The sequence below is a fragment of the Urocitellus parryii genome, chromosome 15 (genome assembly GCF_045843805.1).
Source record: "Urocitellus parryii isolate mUroPar1 chromosome 15, mUroPar1.hap1, whole genome shotgun sequence".
In the NCBI taxonomy this organism is placed as follows: Eukaryota; Metazoa; Chordata; class Mammalia; order Rodentia; family Sciuridae; genus Urocitellus; species Urocitellus parryii.
This window is the reverse complement of record NC_135545.1, coordinates 41,187,590-41,205,769: the sequence shown is the minus strand read 5'-3', so window position 1 is coordinate 41,205,769 and position 18,180 is coordinate 41,187,590. Positions and strand designations below refer to the sequence as shown.

At 48.9% G+C, this 18,180-nt stretch overlaps 2 protein-coding genes across 3 annotated transcripts in view; one reads left to right on the top strand and one right to left on the bottom strand.

Moving 5' to 3' along the window:
• Cmtm4 (CKLF like MARVEL transmembrane domain containing 4) overlaps window positions 1-3,705 on the top strand; it is a 57,159-nt gene extending 53,454 nt beyond the window's left edge. The window contains exon 5 of the mRNA XM_026392646.1: window positions 3,631-3,705. Coding sequence (XP_026248431.1) covers window positions 3,631-3,679 — 49 coding nt within the window. The 3' untranslated portion in view covers window positions 3,680-3,705. The remainder of the gene's footprint in view (window positions 1-3,630) is intronic.
• A 1,125-nt stretch (window positions 3,706-4,830) lies between these two features.
• On the bottom strand, window positions 4,831-15,109 carry Cmtm3 (CKLF like MARVEL transmembrane domain containing 3). Of its 2 annotated transcripts, XM_077793235.1 has the most exons (6): window positions 14,814-15,109; window positions 14,459-14,658; window positions 11,337-11,492; window positions 10,361-10,456; window positions 9,853-9,973; window positions 4,831-7,801 (listed from the first exon to the last, which is right to left on the bottom strand). In XM_077793235.1, exons 2-6 carry the CDS (start codon window positions 14,609-14,611, stop codon window positions 7,773-7,775), a joined length of 555 nt encoding a protein of 184 aa, XP_077649361.1. In that variant the 5' UTR covers window positions 14,612-14,658; window positions 14,814-15,109; the 3' UTR covers window positions 4,831-7,772. The 2 variants fall into 2 exon arrangements, with proteins under 2 accessions (XP_077649361.1, XP_077649362.1); XM_077793236.1 differs by lacking the exon at window positions 14,814-15,109 and having other exon boundaries at window positions 14,459-14,701.
• Window positions 15,110-18,180: the final 3,071 nt, after the last annotated feature.

The following is an 18,180-nucleotide window of genomic DNA, read 5'->3' as shown; positions in this document are numbered from 1 at the left end:
GATTGTTGCCCTGGGGGCCTGAGCGCCATCACTATCAATAGCAGCTCTTGGGAGTTGTTGGGGGAAGTCCTAGTTACTTAAGGTTTTTGATTGATTCTTGATAAAAGTGAAGATTTGTGTGTGTGTGGTGAATGAGAGGGTTAAATAAGACCCTATAATGTTATAGTTTTGTTGTTGTTAAAAACTAATATCTTTTAATGAAAAATTTGTTTTAGTTTGTCAGGTTTTCACTCTTTAAACTGTTTAATGTTTACAGACATCACTGAAGCTCTCATATTTTGTGTTTAGCCCTCACCAAGGAAAAGGTACCACTGGTGGGAGGATTTTGTAGTAGTCTGGAGAAACCCCAGGATCTTATACTGAGGACTGTTTATAGCTTTAGCAATGTCTTGTGAGGTAGACAACCCAGAAGAGAGAAGAGGGGTGGTATATGTTTGGGGTAAGGAGAGGAATATTTGTAGGAAGCCCCCTCCAGTGCACATGTGGCATTGTGTTCTTCAGAAAAGAGCAGCATCCTGTTCAACAGTGAGGATGGGTGTCTGTTAGACTAGAACTCTACAGGAAGTGGTGCCAAGCTGTGCCTTGTGGTCAGGTTAAAGGTTAGCTCCCTAACCCAACATCCAGTATAGATCAGTTCTGGTGCACTTCCTGTCCAGACAGTGGCCCAGATCACATGTTCAAGCACAAGTCTGCATCAGGGGATGACCCAGCTAGTCTTGTGGTTACTCCCCTCTTCTCCCACAGAGGTCAGCCTGGCCTGGTTACAGCTGGGTATAGTGTGCAGTGTGGCTGATGGAGCCCTCTTCCCGTGCCTGTTGTGAGTCAGTACGTAGCATGCTTCACAAACTTTGAACCTGTGATATGTAATGATGTGTGGGAAGCTGATGACATCTGAATTTTATTTATTCATTTTACATATTTGTTCTGCATTGATGAGTGAGTCTACATAATCAAAACTGAGGTTATCTTCCACTTAAAAAAAGAGAATTCCACTTAAAATAGGATCACAAAGACTGAGGCTTGCATTGGATTGGGCCTACTTGGAAGGACCACCCTGAACTTTATCAGATATCTGCTGGGAGTCAAGTTACTTGGCCTTTTATTAAGGCTACTTTTGAAGTGAGACTGAAAGAGAAAACCATTCAGGCAAGATCATTGCTCAAGTTTTCCAAGTCACTTCAGTAAAACCAGTTTATCATCTGATGAAAGGAGACTGTTGATTTGCCTCCTAATATGTACTGTCAGCTGAAAAAAGTTCTGAGGCCAATCAAGACCAGAAATGCTGAGGCATGATAAAAAGTGATGATGCCTATACCCAGAGAGACTTTGGAGTTAATTTGCATCTTAGTGACAGAATCTTTGGACTGTTTATGTCCCTGTAACTACTTAATATCATTTGTCATGAGGCTTCTCCATGAAGTGGCCTGTACACTTTCTAGTTGGTGTAGTGCATAGCCCTGTCTCCTCACATACCCATAATGTGGTGAGGGAAAGTTATGAAGGGAATACTGCTGTCTACTGCGAATGTAAAGAAACCTGCATTTTTCTTATGTTGCCTCTGTGTACAAACAAAAGACAATCTAGATTTGGAGGTCTTAAATTGATCTCTTAGCAAATTGAAGAAGCAGTTTTGCAACTAGTAGTTCCAGTTTAGACCAGTGTCACTTAGGTTTGAGGTATTTTAAGGCTAAGGCAACCTTAGATTTCTGTTTTCTGGTGGGATGAATTGGCTTTCATTGTTGGAGTACAACTTGAAGGGAGATGTGTTCCTGGAGATGTGGCAATCCACAGCACTTGGTAGAACCTATGGCGGTTTTGATGGATGCAAACACTGACATCTTCAGAGGAAGTTTATTTTGACGTTGATTTTGTTAGCTGGGTGCTTTTCTTTTCTGATTCCTTTACCCCTTTTTGTACTGCTGAAGACATGGAAGGCAACCCCTTTTTCCTTTCATACAGAGAGACTGTTGCCATGAAAACCTAAAAATGCTTGTTGGCCTATGGTAAGGGCAAACAGATTAAAATCTTCTCAGTGGAATTTGATTTAAAACAAAGAGACATCCAAGGGAGATTGTTTTTTATCTACAAAAAAAAGGTAGTAATGACCCTACTTCCAGCCCACATCTTTCTTAGCAATGGTCACTGAAGTGCTGCAGTTGGCTGCACAGCCACAGGGAAATCAGCAAGGGCGCCAGACTCTGAGTGCTTGGCCCTGGGTCCACTTTACCATCCCCTGCAACAGGCCAAGGGTATCTGGCCTCCAACCTGGGCTAGATGATTCTGGTAAGAGCCTTGTGAAAACATTCCTACTCTCTTCAAGTTTGCAGTTTTATCCACCTTCTGTAAAGCTTTCCTAGTGACTCAGACGTGCGTTAAGCCACAGGCATTCTCTGAGGAGAGGAAGCCCTAACTCTTATCTGCACTTGTATGTGAATTCTTGCTTGCTGTGAATGAGCCTCGGATAACCCTTGTGTGTGGCCCAAGCTCACCTCTACTCCTAGTTTTGCATGCACTATTTGGAAGAAACCCCTTACCTATCAATGTGTTTTCAGAGGTTGACCAAGGTCTCGTGTCTGTCTGTGCCAGATTTCTTGTGGGTAGGTCTTGGGACCTGTCCTAACCAAAAAAGGAAAAAAAAAAAAAAAGGAGCATGAAGACTTGTGGCCAAGTTAGTATTAAGTGGTTACTGCTGTGCCATCTGTGTCCAAAACAAAGCAATCATGAAATTATTGTGCCACTACCTGATTGTCATTTTCTCTAGACCTTGTCTGTGGAGCAGTAGCAGAACTGGTAACACACTTTCTAGGCTGAGAGCTGCTGGGCAGTTTTCATGAGCAGAAGAAAAGTTGTTTCTGGCTCTAGGGACAGCTGTTACCTAGGAGGTCTCCAGGTTCCTTTTAAGTTTCTTGAGAAGTTGCAGGATCCAAGTCTTTCTGTTTCCTTGATCTGTCTGATTTTGATCAGTACCCACTCCTAGGACCAACTAGGCAAGGGACTTGGTGGGCAGATGAGGTCAACACAGGGGTGGGTGAGAAGTGAGAAGGAAGGGAAAGGGGGCTTTTGTTGGCACCAGGTGTGTTTATACCTCAGGCTACTTAAGGAATGTGTTTTTGGCTCACCACCTTCCTATGCTCTTATGTTTAGAAGGGTGAGATCTTGCGTTTCAGAATCAGCCTGAAGACAAGAGCTGACCATTGGGGACTGGTATTCCTCCATGCTCTTGCCTCCTGGCATCTACTCTGGGTTTGACCTGGCTCAGATGCACCCCAGGAAGGACACAGACCTAAGAGGGCCACCCTTTTGCTTTTTAAACTTTTCTGACTCTAAAATCTTTCTTCTCAGCAGATACCTTAAAAATCAGAAGATCTGTCTGGTTGAGAAAGTAATTTGAAATATTTGACCTTTTATGTTTCCTTTATTTATAAACTGTCTCTAAAAGTTACCTTCAGTATGTTAGATCTAGAAGAATTTTTTCCTGAAACCGAATTTTCTTCATGACCGTAAACATTCGCACACACCTTGGCTTGAAACAGAGGCAGCAGTCTTATATTTTCCCTTCTTTTGTCTGGAATATATTCTTTTTCCATTTGAATACAATTTCTCAACCTTTGGAATTCTTTTCCTTTCTAGTTTTTCTTATTCCATAAATGTAACAGTAAAGAAAAGAATGACCCACTAGCTCAGTGAGCTTGAATCAACAGGCAGCTTGCCCAGAATGAAGTTTAGCAGATTTGTTTCATTGAGCTAGTTGTTCACACACTGTGCTGAGACTTGAACTCAGGCGAGCCTTTGGTGAAGGGTTAATACTGCTTGGACTCTGGTGAGCTGTTGGAACTTTTAAGGTTCTAATTCTTATGGTAAGAATGTGTCTGGCACTATCTTAATCATCTTTGTTGATGCGATTTAGGGCAAGGTCTAGAGTTTCTTTTCATAATTATGCCTGAAAAAAGAAATGGTGTGAAAGAAGGTTCTGATGATTTGTGGGGTTCAGTAACAATCTGAACCATCTAGTGTGAGTTGTCTTGGATGCTGCTGCTGACACCCCATTGAAAGTATCCCCTATTTATAAGGCAAGGCACCCAAGGAGTGACCAGGAATTAAGGACAGTGAAGGGAGATCTGGTGCCCACCCAAGGCCAGGCCAGGCCTAACTGATGACTGCTTCCCTCTCCAGACTCTTGTTTTGCCTTTCCGATTTTTCCCAAATTGATATTACAAGTGTCAAGCTTTCCTTCTCCTCTCTGTGGAAGTGTGGAATGCAAATGTTCAGGCCTTGAAGGGAAAACTGCCTGGTCCCTGGGCTGGGGAAGACATGGGCAAGGACAGGATGCCTAGGATTTCCCCCAACCCCATACTGACCCAGGCCCAGCTGGGGCAGCCTGCTTCCAGCTTTCTCTTCTCGACCTCTTAAAAATGAGTTTTCAAATCACAATGAAGTTGATCTATTTGCATAAAATCAGTGCTTTTGGAACTTGACTTAGTTTGACGTGGTTCCCTCTAAGAGAATGCTAGGGATTAAAACTATTTGTATATGTTGAAATTTTAGGCAAAACACTAAACTATTTATTACAGGTATGACTGTATTTTTTTTTCAAAGCAGTTAATTCTGTCTTTGTATATTTTAAGATAAATAATCACTTCACCTTTGGTGCCTTCCATGTGTCACATAAGCACTCTTGTCAATCATGGAATTGGAAGAAAAGATGTACATTTAGTTAAAACAGATAACACTATTTTTGTAGTATGATTTTAGACTGTGTCCTTTTAATATTGCTTTCCTTTCAACAATGCTGGTCTTGAGGTTTGGGCCACTTTTCCTTTAAACTTAATATATATTTTAAAAAAGAAAACAAAACCAAAACAACAACAAAAAAAATTTCCCTGCTACTCCTGTCTCTTCTCTGCTGAATGTCCCCCACATCTTGTTTCTGCTTATTTAAATAGTCTGAGAGTAATAGTACATTTCTGTGAAACAATTATGAGTCAGTATAATTGCATTTGGTATTATTTAATCCTTTGCTCAGTTAGAAGAGACTAAGTGTCACTCACCTCGAACAGTAAGAGGAAAGTGCTTCCAAAAGGTCACCCATGCCCTGACTTCCCATTCATTGAGTCTGAAATGGTGGAAAGTGTGTGTTTGGCTCCCTGTCCCGTTCCCCTGGGAACCTGAAGGTGTTCTAAGGCCTGGAGTCTTCCAGGGTAGTCTGGGTGTCACTTGGTTCCCAGAAACACAGTAGCCTTCTCTAGGCGTCACTTCCTCTCAGACTTTATGTAGGTTCATGGATGACCTGGGCGTCTCATGGCCCTCTTGGGGTTTCAGGCCTGGATGCAGTAGCTGCTTTGCGGCGAGGAACAGGTGAAACCAGGGCACAGGCAGACTCTATAGTGGCTCCTTCTGCTTTCCCACCCTTATAGGACTGAGGATGTCTGGTCAAGGATAATCTTGAGCAAACCAGTTGAGCCATTGCAGAATGAAGGTACATATTTACTGAAACATGAAATTGTAGCTTTATTTTTTTTGTCCTTCTGAAGATTCAAAACGTGTAATTCTATAATGACGGAAGTCCAGTCAAAAGCTAAATAATAACTTTCCAACAGATCATTCATCGGTACTTCAGCTAGTGGCACTTTTGGGGGGCAATGTTAATTGTCCCACTTTGCTTGTGGAAAGTATTTTTGGCAGTTTATGGACACAGCTGTGGGGCGTTCTGAGGTGATGGCCACTGGACAAATGTTGGTTTGTGCTGTTTGGGACAGAGTTCTATCCTGGCCTCTCAAGTAGACATGGGTGCTGTGGGGTGAGCCTCCTGTGGCTCTGACTGGCTCTTGGGTTTGTTCCTACACATTTGATGTGGTTTGTGGGCCCCAAAGCATTTGCTCCTGTTGATTTGTCCCTGACGGCATACAAAGCCTAACATTACCCTAGATCTTCCCCCTTTCTTTCTTTTGAAGGACCAATTTTTCATGGTACTTTGTCTTGATTGTTTTCATTGTTCAAATCTGTATTTTTGTATGTAGAGGGAAATAATTTTCTCAACACTAATCGCTAATAAATATTGTATTAAATTGTCATGAAGGAGTTCTTGTTTAATAAATGAACATATAAAAATGCTATTGTCTCTTCTCTCTGCCTTGCTGCCCCTGCCCCCCAAAAGGCTGTGGACCCAGCTTCTGAAATGGTCTTGCTCAGTGGAGGTCGAACAGAGACCCAGTCCACAGGATGCAATGGCCTCTGTGATACCAGCTCTGCTGGACTGGCAAGGTGAAGCAGAAACTCCACCAGGGACCTCTGTCGGCTTCTTCCCATTCTACTTTTATCACATTTTCAGGACACTTTGTGTGTGTCAGTTGCCTCTTCCCATCAGCCTGGGCCAGACACTCACCAGGGTCCTCCAGCTGCAACTCAGGTACCTTGTTCAAAAGGCCGAGGGTCTGGCTGCTGTGGGAGGTTATCCTGATGTGTGATAGGGCCCTGGGCCAGAGTCCTACCCTTTCTCTCCATTTCCTTGACTATGAGATGAAATAAGAGGATCAAATGCTGGCCAGATTCTTATGCTAGGCCTGGCATACGGGTGAATATGCATGCCTTGTTGCTAAGACCCATAGCTGTAAGGGTTCATTCGTGTGTTACCAGTTTGTGCTGAAGCATGCTAGGATATGGCACACTGTTGCTCTGGGTGGTGGAAGAGTTTTTCAATCACACTGAAAGCAGGTAGTCAGTCTGGTTTAATCCATTAAACGCTTTTTTTCAGGTTAGGAGATTCACATGCATGAGAAGAATAAGGTTATAAGTGCCCAAGACATGGGTCAGAACTTTGGCTCATTCATGAGGCCTCTTGCCTCACAGAAAATGCCATTTGTTAAAGCTGCTTTTGTATAAAAAATTATAAAAAGGTACAAAATGCCATCAAAGATATATAACGCTAAAAAATCCTTTGGCAAATACAGAGGGCTCATCTCTCATGAGGTGGTCAGTAGACCTGCCCCAGTATCCAGAAGGAAGGATGATGAGAACATTTGTCACCAGAAAGGTTTGGCTGGGCCTGCCCAGCTGCCCATGACATGGTCACTGCCATGGATCAACGGGTTTCCTCTGTGTTGCCCTGATCTGTGCATCTGTGAGCTCCTGTCTGAAACAGGGTTAGACTTGGAACAGTTATCTCACCTGAAGATGTTTCCAAGTGTGAAGTGCTGGGTGGGTATCATCCACTCCTGGACAGTAAGGCCAAGGTCAGTTTCCTTCCTGTTTCACAATGAGGAAGGAACTTGTGCTCCTTGAACAAAAGATTCCTTACCAAAGTGCTGCGTGAGCAGGGGCACTCCATGCAAAGGCCACGGGGCCCTGGTGGGCTGGCCTGCGGTGGTTCTGTCTCTGTTCACGCCTGTTAGTTGAAACAGGCCATCCCCCTCCCGCCCTGACTCAGCCCTGCAGCCGGAGCTGACTGCTGTGGCAGGCAGTAACACAGCTCTGTCTGCTGCGTCTCTTTGTGCTTGTCTTTGGTATTGAGGTTGAAGGGCTTAAGGTATGCAGACAGGAATGGGAAGAGGTGGAATATTCAAGATGCCCTCACTTGTGGAGTGGTTCAACAGCACTAAGCCAAGGAGTGCAGTCTCATGTGCTGGGCTCAGGAATGTAAACTTGAGGCAGTGGAGAGGGCCATTGGGCAGTCTTCCTCCTGACACATAGCTTCCCCTGGACATGCTCCTCAGCATGTCAGGCAGGTGCTGGCCTGAAGGTCCTGTGTGGTTCAGGTTGCTGGCATGGGCAGGCCTTCAGTCGGAGTCAGAGTCGGAATTCTCCTCTGAAAGGAAAGCAGAGAGGAGTCTCTAGGGCAGTAGTGCCTGGGAGTAGTCCCTGGAGAGGCACAGCTAGGTCGCTAGGTCGCTGGCAGGAGCCCCAGGCAGTCTCTGAGTAGGGGATGGGGACACTTCCACTCCAGACTGAAGTCTGGTTGCCCCTTCTCTATACCCTCACAAGACTCCAGAAGGATGTCCCCAATTTATTTAGCAGGAGAAGGCAAAAATAACTACTTTCTTATTCCCCAAATTAAAATATACCGAAAACTCAGCAGTCCATTTTTAGCTGTTTCATAGTTTCAGATTTCCTCCTCCTTCCTTGTTTGATATTGTGATCACAGTTTTATAATGTTAAGGGCCTGTCAGTGAGGTGTGACTCAGGGTTCCTGAAATCCCACTACTGAAGATCAGAGCCCTCTGGAACTCCCCATCCCAGGAAAAGAGAACACCCCACTCCTGCCCCAACCCCAGTGCCAGTTGCTGTTTTAGATGTTTGTCTCCTCTGTGGCCAGCCCAGCACTCTTAGAATCTTCAACCTCATCTTTTGCTGCACAGATCTCCATGGCCCTAGAGCCCAGCTGTTGGGAACCTGGTGGTTCCTAATAAGCATGGGTCCCACCTGGGACAACAGGCACTCAGTGGGAAGGTCTCAACTCCAAGGTGGGGCCTATAGGCCTTGAGAGCTCCCTGTCTATCTGCCCAGCTATGAGCACTGATGGCTCCAGAGAATTGTCTCACCTAGACCAAGCACCCTATCCTCTGCTTTCCTCTCCTCCCACCAGCCCCATTTCTTCTTCCTGCACACTACTATACATCCATCAAGACCCAGCTCTAGGGTTTCCAGGGTTCCTCCATTAAGTCTCTGGTTACCTCCATAAGGCTGGCACACAGTGGACCACCCTCAGTTGCTTTATTCTTACCTGTTAGCTTCCATTTTATTGTAATTGGCACCCCATTTGGAGATCTTCCCTGATACCTCCTCTTGCACCCCTAGTATGGCACATGCCCTGCTATGTCCAGTGTATCTCTGCTTTGGGGTTCAACTCCTGTTGGGACTGAGTTTTCATGTCCATCTGTGCATACCTAATGCCAGCACATGATGGTCAAAGAAGGGGTAACACAAAGGCCTGGGCAAGCACAGAGGACACCAGGATGGTGTGAGGTTGGTGCTGAGCCAAACATCTCATCAACCCAGTTGCAAGGTCTCTGAGCTGCAGTGGCCTCTTTTTCAAGTCTACCTGGGGGCAGGGCAGAGAAATGGGCAACAGGCCTTGGAGCCCTTGAGGAGGACTCCATTCCAGGTCAGCACTTATATCCATGCAGTCCCTCCTGCCTCTCTGGACTGTGACTGAGGCAGGCCCTGGAAAGGCTGCAGTTCCAAACTAGCTGTGGCACCTCCTGATAAACCTGTGCAGAGCCCTTAACACAGGCCTTGTGCAGAGCGTAAGCACGTAAAGGCAAAACAGTATGGCTGTGTTGTTACAGACAGATCAATAAACTTTCCAACTTTCAGCAATTTTTTTTTTCTGTTTTTTAAGAGATCAGGTAATATACATGCTGGCCTTTCTGAGTTGGACAAGGATGGCTTGATAGGCCAGAATGTTTACTCTACTTTTCATGGGAATAAAACCCAAACACTCCTTGGTTTGCCTGGGAGCTGCAGAAAAGGATGAGAGATTGGGTCCCTGGTCCCCAGGCCGAGGCAGGCTAGACTACAGAGGAAGCAGGATCCAGGGAGGTGGTTACTCTGGATCCCAGGTGGAGAACTGTCCTGAGAATGACTGGCTACCCTGAGGATTCATCTATGATGGGAGCCTTGTAGGGCCAAAAGTCTGGGCATGTGTTCAGCTTGCCCCTCCTTGAAAGCCCGAGGCCCTAGGTAGGACAGGTTTTGTGACTGCATGAGGGGATATGACAATGAGGCTATAAAAACACTTCCTGGCCCTATGTCAGGTTCAGATTAGCAAAGTGTCCCCAAGGGAGGACAAGGCCCCAGTAGTGATCCTAGAGGTGTTCAGCTGGGTTCCCTGGCAGAAACCTCAGGGCAGTCACTGACCTTCTGCCCTCTGGGCTGTGTTCTCCTCTGTGGTGTCTCCTTGTTTGAGGAATTTGGCCACGTTGTTAAAGATCAGGTAGAAGTCAATCGCAAACACAATGGTGGCGAAGAAGCCAAAAACCTGTGGGACAGACGCAGGGAATGTGGCAGGGGACATTGCTCAGGGTAGATAGAGTACATCACTAGAAGCATGGAGTCCCTGGTCCAAGAAGCTGGGCATGGTGGGGGGTGGCACTAAGAAGCTGCCCAGCCAGATAGGCACAGACCCTCCAAATAAGGGGAAATAAGCTGTGAGCTTGGTTTGACAATCAGCGTTTTAAAACTCAGGGCAGAATAAATCTCTAATAAGAGGACTCTGGAATAGTTGAGACCTACAGGGATCCCAAGAGGTCCAAGCAGGAAAAGGATATTCCCAGGTCCCACCCCATTGAGTATCCAGAGAAGAATCAGAGCTTCAGAGGGGGAAACTGCTTGGCACCCTCTTCTCAGAGGCAGAGCTGCTGCTCACCCCAGCTGCTTTGTAAGCCCCATCTGAGTATTTGGCGACGGCTGTGATGGAAATGACGAAGTAGATCAGGGCAGCGGTGACACAGCGCAGGAAGTCCTGGGGAGAGAGGGGCATGGCCACACCATCCTGAGCTCTCTGGAGTGGGACACAGAGTGGAGGGGGCCTGGCAGCCAGGTCCTGGCATACCCAGGTCCAGCAACTGTGGAGTCCTGCCCTGTCCTGAACCTTGTCATCCCTCCTGCCATGCCTCCTGTCAGGGTTGACACTGCCCTGACCCTGACCCTGCTTGCTCTATGGCTTGGCCCTTTGGTGGTGGTGAAAGCTGGAAATGTGGTCAACCTGCTCCTTTCAGATTCTCCAATAGGGAGACCTGGCCCTTGGCCTCGCTTTGCCACACACTGTGGCCAGTCTCTATGGATCCTGGTTTCTGCTTATGGATGGAGGAGCAGCCCTCCCCAGAGGGTGAAAGGATGGATGCTGGAGGTAAAGCCAAGAGACCAGGGTTGGAGCCCAGCCTTTGCTGACTTTTCTACAGCACATTCATTTAGCAGAGGCCACTGGCGGGGGTCTGAAGCTCCCAGGTGATCAAACAATGCTAGGATGCCATATGTTTAAGTCTGGGTAAGCTCTGCAAGTAAGCTAACCTGCCCTGCCTCTGAAAATGACTTGAATTCCTGTGGCTGACCTGGGTCCCACGACCCCACTGGGAGCAACAGCGCCACCTGGTGGTCAGAGACGGCCTCCAGCCAGGTTCCCTGCTTCACAGATCTGCCTTGCAGATGCCACAACCTGCTTTAGGTCCAGCTGCTGGATGGTGGGGCCTGGATTATCTGAAGATTACCAGCTGCAAACTGTCCCACCAGTTCTCTGAAGACCGGGCATGGTTGAAATGCAGGACTCTGGATTCCTCATATGGATGCTCTGTGATGAATATCATCAGAGCCCACCCCTCCCTTTTGATTCCCCTGGTCCTCACCATCATGGGCCAGCACAAGCCCTGCCACTTATCGTTCAGCTGCATGGCATCAGCAAAGAGGAAGTAGAGGGCCAGCAGAAACTCCAGCAGAGGCACTGTGAGGAAGGCAGACGCTGAGGATACCACATAGCAGATGAAGGTGATAAAGGAAAGACCCTGTAGGGAAGTAGGGCACAGTCAGAGCCTCTTCTTGCCTGGTCCAGGCCCTGCAGTCCAGAATATCTCAGTCCTGTAGCTAGAAATGGCAGAGCTAGGATGAAAGCCCTCATGAAGCCCAGGCCCACACCCAGGCAGCCTCAGTCCTTCTGGGCATGATGCTGAGCCTTGGCCTTTGCCAGCACCCAATCTTGAAGCCCCACCCTCCCATGTGCATCCAGCCCCCCAGGAGGCCACTTCCTGGAGCTGCTTACCCTTCCCCTTACTGGCTTTCTGACAGAATCCACCCAATGCAAATGGTGCCTAGCAGGGGCAAACCAAAACTAAATAGCAACCAGTTTCAAAAAAGTAACATCCAACCCCCATGATATGGACTTTTTGCTGAATATAAATTTTATCTGAAAAACAAAAAACAAATCTTGATCTGTTAATGATATGCATGCTGAAGTGTTTACAGTTGAAATGTACTGAGGTTTGCAATTTAGTTTGCATCAAAACATAAAAATGGGTTGGAGATAGGTGACAAAGCAGATATAGCGAAGTATTAACCACTATACAATCCAGGTGGTGGATGCATGAGATGAATAATATAAATCTTTCAGCTCTTTTATGTAGTCACATAAAATTTTCTTAATAAGAAGGAAAAAACTACCCAGGGAAGGTATGTTGGCCCTGACACCTGGGCCCTGCTGTAGCCTGCATACAGCCAGCCTTTATGAAAGGTGGAGCTAGCTGTACTCGAACATAAGATTCAAAATGTTCACTGCAGCTTTGCCCAAAAGGCTGTATGTGTAGAGGATGCTGAGGCCCCGCTAGCCCTGCAGATGGTGGGCAGTGCAGGGCAGACCAAGAACAGGGGGCTGTTGGATGGGCCAGTGGTTCCTCTGTTCCCAGTGCCTGCTGAGACTCATGGGTATCTCCTCTGATACTCACTGGCCAGGCGCTGTTCACAGCCCTTATTCATAGATGAGCAGACTCTGACACACAGCTAATAAGAGGCACCAGAATTTGAACCAGGGCTTGTTGATCTGTGGGCCCTGGAGGCCTTCATCTACCCTGGTTTCTGTCACTGTGGTTGGATTTGAGAGTGTCCATGGCTGACTAGCTTGAAGTGGGGCTCAGGGGTTGGCTGCATGGAGGCCTACAAGGACATCAGATGCCCCACAGGAAGCACTGTGGCTGTTTCAAACAAATGAGCTGCAGGAACTCCAGGGAGTCCCCAGGGCACTCTGGTCTGCCCTGAACAGGGCCATGAGGGTAGCTAAGCCTCCCCAGGGGCCCACTGCCATCTTGGACAGATTGGAAACGAAGGCAGAGGGGCGCTGAAGCTGCCAGGTTCTGCCAGGAAGGCAAGGCTCTGCGTGGCCCTGTCCACAGCTCCTATTTCCCCAGCCAAAGGCTTTCTTGGTTCCTCCCTTTCCAGCCTCCCATGCCCCCTCAAACTGGATTCTGGGGAACCCACCTTGATTCCCATTTTATTATTCCCTCATTTTTGGTGGCCACTTTCTTCCCTCCCGCTCCTTGTCCACCCTTCCCACTTGCTTGGGCCTAGGGGTGAGAGGAAGGTGACCAGGGGGAAGGAGTGACTAGGAAGATCTCCCTTGTATCCTGAGTACCCACCCCTACCCTTCCTTCCTCTTCCCTTTCTCTTCCTCCTCCTCCTGCATTCTTGCACTCAGTTAGGCCAAAGGGCCTGTGTGCCTGGCTGGCAATCCTACCCCCTACCCAGGAGGCTGTGCTGGTGGGGTGGGGCTGGAGATCCAGAGGTGAGGGGGCAGGTAGAGGTGGCCAACCTGGAGGCTGTCCCTGGGAGTGTAGTCCCTGGGTCTGCCTGTCGCCTCACTTGGGAGCTAAGTAGGTGCTGGGCTGCTGACCCCTGCACTGCCTCCAAGTCAGAAAAGGCTGTAGAACCACCTCTTGCCCTCTGCCATGGGGTTCCAGGGAAAGGTCCTGGGGCAGAATATTTCCTCAATCCCCACACTCCTCCTATAACTTGGCCCCTCAACCAAGCCACCTGCTGAAGCCGCTAACTGCTTCTGCTAGCATTCTCTCCCCAAATCCACAAGTGGGAATGAAAACAGGTATTGTCAAGTTGCAGAGTCCCTCCTCTGGTCTCCCATCTGCCCGGCCTCTTCCTCCTCCCCCCTCCCGGAGGCCCCTCGCCAGTCCCCGCCCCACACGCGACAGTGTGGGAGTTATCAGGAGTGTCGGAGGGACAAAGAAGCCCTGCCGGGCGGGGTGGGGACAGAGGGGTGGGGATCTGCGGGAAGGAGGAAGGAGCCTAGCCAGGGCCGGGAGGGGGGAGATGAAGTCACCCCGCTGGCTCCCGCCCCGCACCCTGAGCCGCTGGGGCTACCCGCGCCCCCAGTGCGAAATCCAGGCCTCACCCAGTCCCGGGGCCGGGTCTTCCCACTCAACGCGGCCCCCTCCCAGCCTCCGGCCCCAGCTCGAGGCCCAGGCGGAAAGCAGACCCTCCCCCACGGCCGCGAGTCCTGAAGGTCCAGCAGCCAGATCCTTTCTGCACGCTGCCAAGCGGGGTTCCCGAGGGCCCAGAGAGGGTGGAGGCGCCCGAAACCGCACAGCGCCAGGCCCGCGCCGCTGCGCCCGCGGGGACAAACTCCTCACCAGGGTCCCCCACACCGCGTCCTCTGGCCCCCAACTTGGGCTTCGCGGGTTGAGGAACTCGGGGAGGCCTGGGTTCGGGACCCGCCTCGCTGCCGACTCGGCTTCGGGTTCAGTGAAGCCTTCCAAAACTCGCGGGCGTCCGTCCAACTTCGGGGGCTTTCAAGGGGAGGCGCGAGTGGGGCGCCCAGATGGGGATGGAGCGCGACATCCGTTCCCCCGCCACCTCGACGTCAGCCTCCGAGAGGAGCCGGGCGGTCGCAGCCCGGCGGGGCGCGGAGGCTGACGGGCGGGGATCCGGGCGGCCTCGGCAGGGTCGCGGGCAGGGTCCCCGCTGCACTCACCGACTCCGCCAGCAGGAGGCGGCCTTTGAGCGAGCAGAGGAAGGCGCGCGCCGGCAGCAGGGCGCGGAGCCCCGGGACCGCAGCGCCAGGCCGGGAGCCGCCCGCGGGCTCGGGCTCCGGGTCGGGGTCCGGGTCCGGGTCCGGGGGCCACATGGCAGCGGCTGCAGGGCCGAGGCTCTGCCTCCCTCCTCACTCCGCGCCTGGGAGGGAAGCGGAAACCCAGACCGTGCGGAAGGAGAAAAAGGCAAGACTGGCCCAGCGCGGGGTGCATCCCGTGCCGCCCCGCCGCCGCCCCGCCCCCGCCCCGCCCCCGGGTCCCCTCCTCTCCTCTCCCTTCCCCTCCCCTCTCTCGCACCCGGGCCACCAGGCCGCCCGGCCAGCCGCCGCCGCCTCGCTCGGCCGCGTAGACCCCTTTTTCCCGCCCCTGAGCACCCGACGGAGCTCCCGCATCCGTCCCAGGGCAGGGTTGTCTGCAGTCGTTGTCGTCTGTCGAACTTCTTGCCCGTCCCCGTGCCCGAGCACGTAGGCGTCTCAACTGCAAAGACCCCCGCCTCGTCCTCCCTCTGCCCTGGCCCTGCGTCGGCCTCCAGCTCCCCGCTCCATTCCCTCCTCTTTCTCGGAGCTGGAGCGTCCGTCCTAGTCCAGCGCCTCCTCCTCCCGGGCCTCTTTGTTGGCTGCCCCGGACCGGGGTTTTCCAGTCCATCCCGGGGGACGCCCACGCATCGCTGCTGTCCCTATTTCTCTCCTTCCCACCCCCATCTTCCCTCCCCCCCCCAGTCTCTCTCTCCCTCTCCCCCACCCCGCCACACACCACGTGTCTCCAGGGCGTCTAGAGTTCAGCGTCCTCCTGGCCTCTGTAAAGGGCACTACCATTTGTCCTGAGTCTCACAAATAGAGACTGGGGGTTGTCCCCCTCCACCCTCACCCTCACAGTCAGTCCACTACCAAGGCCTATCCAACTTTCTGATCTTTTTTTTTGGGGGGGGGGAGGTACTAGTAATTGAACCCCAGGATGCTCTACCATTGACCTACACCCTCGACTCCCCCATACCAGCCTTTTTTTTTTTTTTTTTTTTAAATTAAATTTTTGAGACAGGGTCTCAGTAAATTGCAGAATCTGGCCTGGAACTTCCGACATTCCTTCCAAGTCACTGGGATTGGAGGTGCTGACCTCAGCGCCTCCTTTGGTCCATTTCTTACTGCTCCTTTCTTCCTGAATTGTGGTTGCTCTTTAAGAAGCATCTTGCCTTCCTCCTTTGGCAGCCAGAAGGATGATTAGATCACCAATCACAGTCACTTCCACCACCACCACCCTCCCCGAAACCAAACCAAACCAAACCAAACCAAACCAAACCAAACCCAATCTGGGCAACTTCCCATCTTGCTCAGGATTTGGTGTGCACAAGATAAACGCCCCTGTGGCTCTTTCCTCCCTTGTCTCTCTCAACCATTGACCTTCTTATAGTTTGTTTAACAAACCATGCTCCTTCCTGTCGCAGGGCCTTTGTTCATGCTCTCTCTTCTACCTGGAATGCTCTTTCTCAACTTTTTTTTTTATCTGATTAAATTCTTATTCCTCAGGGACCATAATGCAGTGTCATTTCCTCAGAGAAGTCTTTCTCAACATTCATCTGTTCATGTAATAGCAGTGCTGGAAGCCCAGACTGTGGAGAAACTCTGCTGTTCGGGGAGTTACAGGGGAGCAAAGAGTCCTAAGTAGTCAAAGAATTCCAAATAAGATGATTCCTGGTAATAGGTGTCTACTGGCTCAGAGGACAGCCAGGCCGGTAATATCAAAGAAAGGACTGAAGAGGAAACTGATCAGAGAAGGGGCAGGTTGGGGTTGTGGAGAACCTGGTGTTTGGACTTTATTTACAATTCCCTAGGCAAGAGGCCAGGTGGGAGTCCTAAAAGAGCAGAACCCTGTTCTGATTTGTTATTAAAAATATGGCTCTGACTGTATCTCAGTCATAAGAAGGTAAGAACCCAATTTTTAAGATTTTTTAAATATTTGAACAGATATTTCACCAAAGAAGGCATATGAATATTCAATAAAGTGCAAATATGCTCAGCCTCATTAGACATCTAGGTATGCAAATTAAGACTGCAGTGAGATACTACTATATATCTATTAAAATACCTTAAAATGGGGGAGCATTATTAAGTACAGGTGAGGATGTAGAGTCACTGGAACTCTCCTATACTGGGGATGGGGGGTGTCAATTATTATCACTGCTTTGGAAAAGTTTGGCCATTTCTTAAAAAGTTTAACGTTGGCTTACTGTGTGACCCAGCCATTTTACTCATGCTATTTACCTGGTAGAAGCGAAAGCAAAGCATGTGGGTGTTCAAAGACTTGACCGTTACAAACACCGCCGATGTATTTTTAATAGTCAACTCTGAAGTCTTGACTTCTTCTTTCCTGTGTGAGCCAAAGGACAGATAACTCCTCCTGAGATGGGAAGAAAGTTATTTTTGCTCCCCACCCCCCAGGATTAGGGGAAAGAGAGAAGAGGAAGGGGAAAAGTATCAGTTTTAAAATAAGCTTTAAGGGGAGGGGAGGGGGAATAGTAGAGGATAGGAAAGATAGCAGAATACAACAGTCACTAGTATGGCAATATGTCAAAACGTGGATGTGTAACCGATGTGATTCTGCATTCTGTATACGGGGTAAAAATGGGAGTTCATAACCCACTTGAATCACATGTATGAAATATGATATGTCAAGAGCTTTGTAATGTTTTGAACAACCAATAAAAAAAAAATAAAATAAGCTGTAGTGGCACAGTACCACTGAGGAGGGGAATATTACTTTATAGCACTCTTTGTAAGAGTGTTACTTAATTATTGGTCTCTAAGAGTACCCTTTAAATACTTGTTTAAATTGTAACATTTCTATGCTAGGTTTTTTAGATAGATAGATAGATATTAGAGACGTAAGCTTACAGTTATCTTGGGAAACTGCTGCCTGTAGTGAAGGCCACTTTGTGATATCACTCACAGGTGTTTCTCTGCCTTTGTCCTGCATCTGTGAACTGCTTATCGAGAGAATTCCTGTACATGGTCTTTGGTCACATAGGCCAAGAATTCAAACCCACCAATGTTGTAATAGCTAAGAAATGAAGTCACATTTTTTATAAAAGTCCCATGTTACCTCAGCTCAGGGTCCAGAATTTCAGAGCACTAGCTAATTTGGGTGCACTGGCATAACTAACCTGAGTTCTTCAACCCTGAGTGGTGCTTGGTCTCTTGCTGAACGTGATTTCCACAACAGCACAGTTTATCTGTCTAGTTTTTTGGCTGTTAGGAACAGTCCAGTGTATTGAAACTGGAGTTTAAGACAAAATCAGATTCTCTGCTTCTGCCAGTGGATAGGATCTGTGTAAGTTATAGGATTCTGCAGCTGAGAAAGCCCATTCTGATTAGCAGCTCTCAGTGGCAAGCTGTGTCTCCCAGTATTGCAGAATGCCCTAGCAGCTCACCCATAATTTCTTTCTGGGTTCTTGTCTTGTGAATTTGAACAGTGAAATCCATGGACAAGGAAAAGTGAGTGTAAAAGATTTGTTCAAGTGAGAACAGATATACCTCCTGGAGGGCAAGGGGGGACCCACTAGGAATTGCCTCTTAAGGGTACTAATCTAAAGGCTTATATAGCTACTGGGTATAGGCATCGATTGGTTATGCTAATCAGGAATTGGAAAAGTACCAAGACTACTGATTAG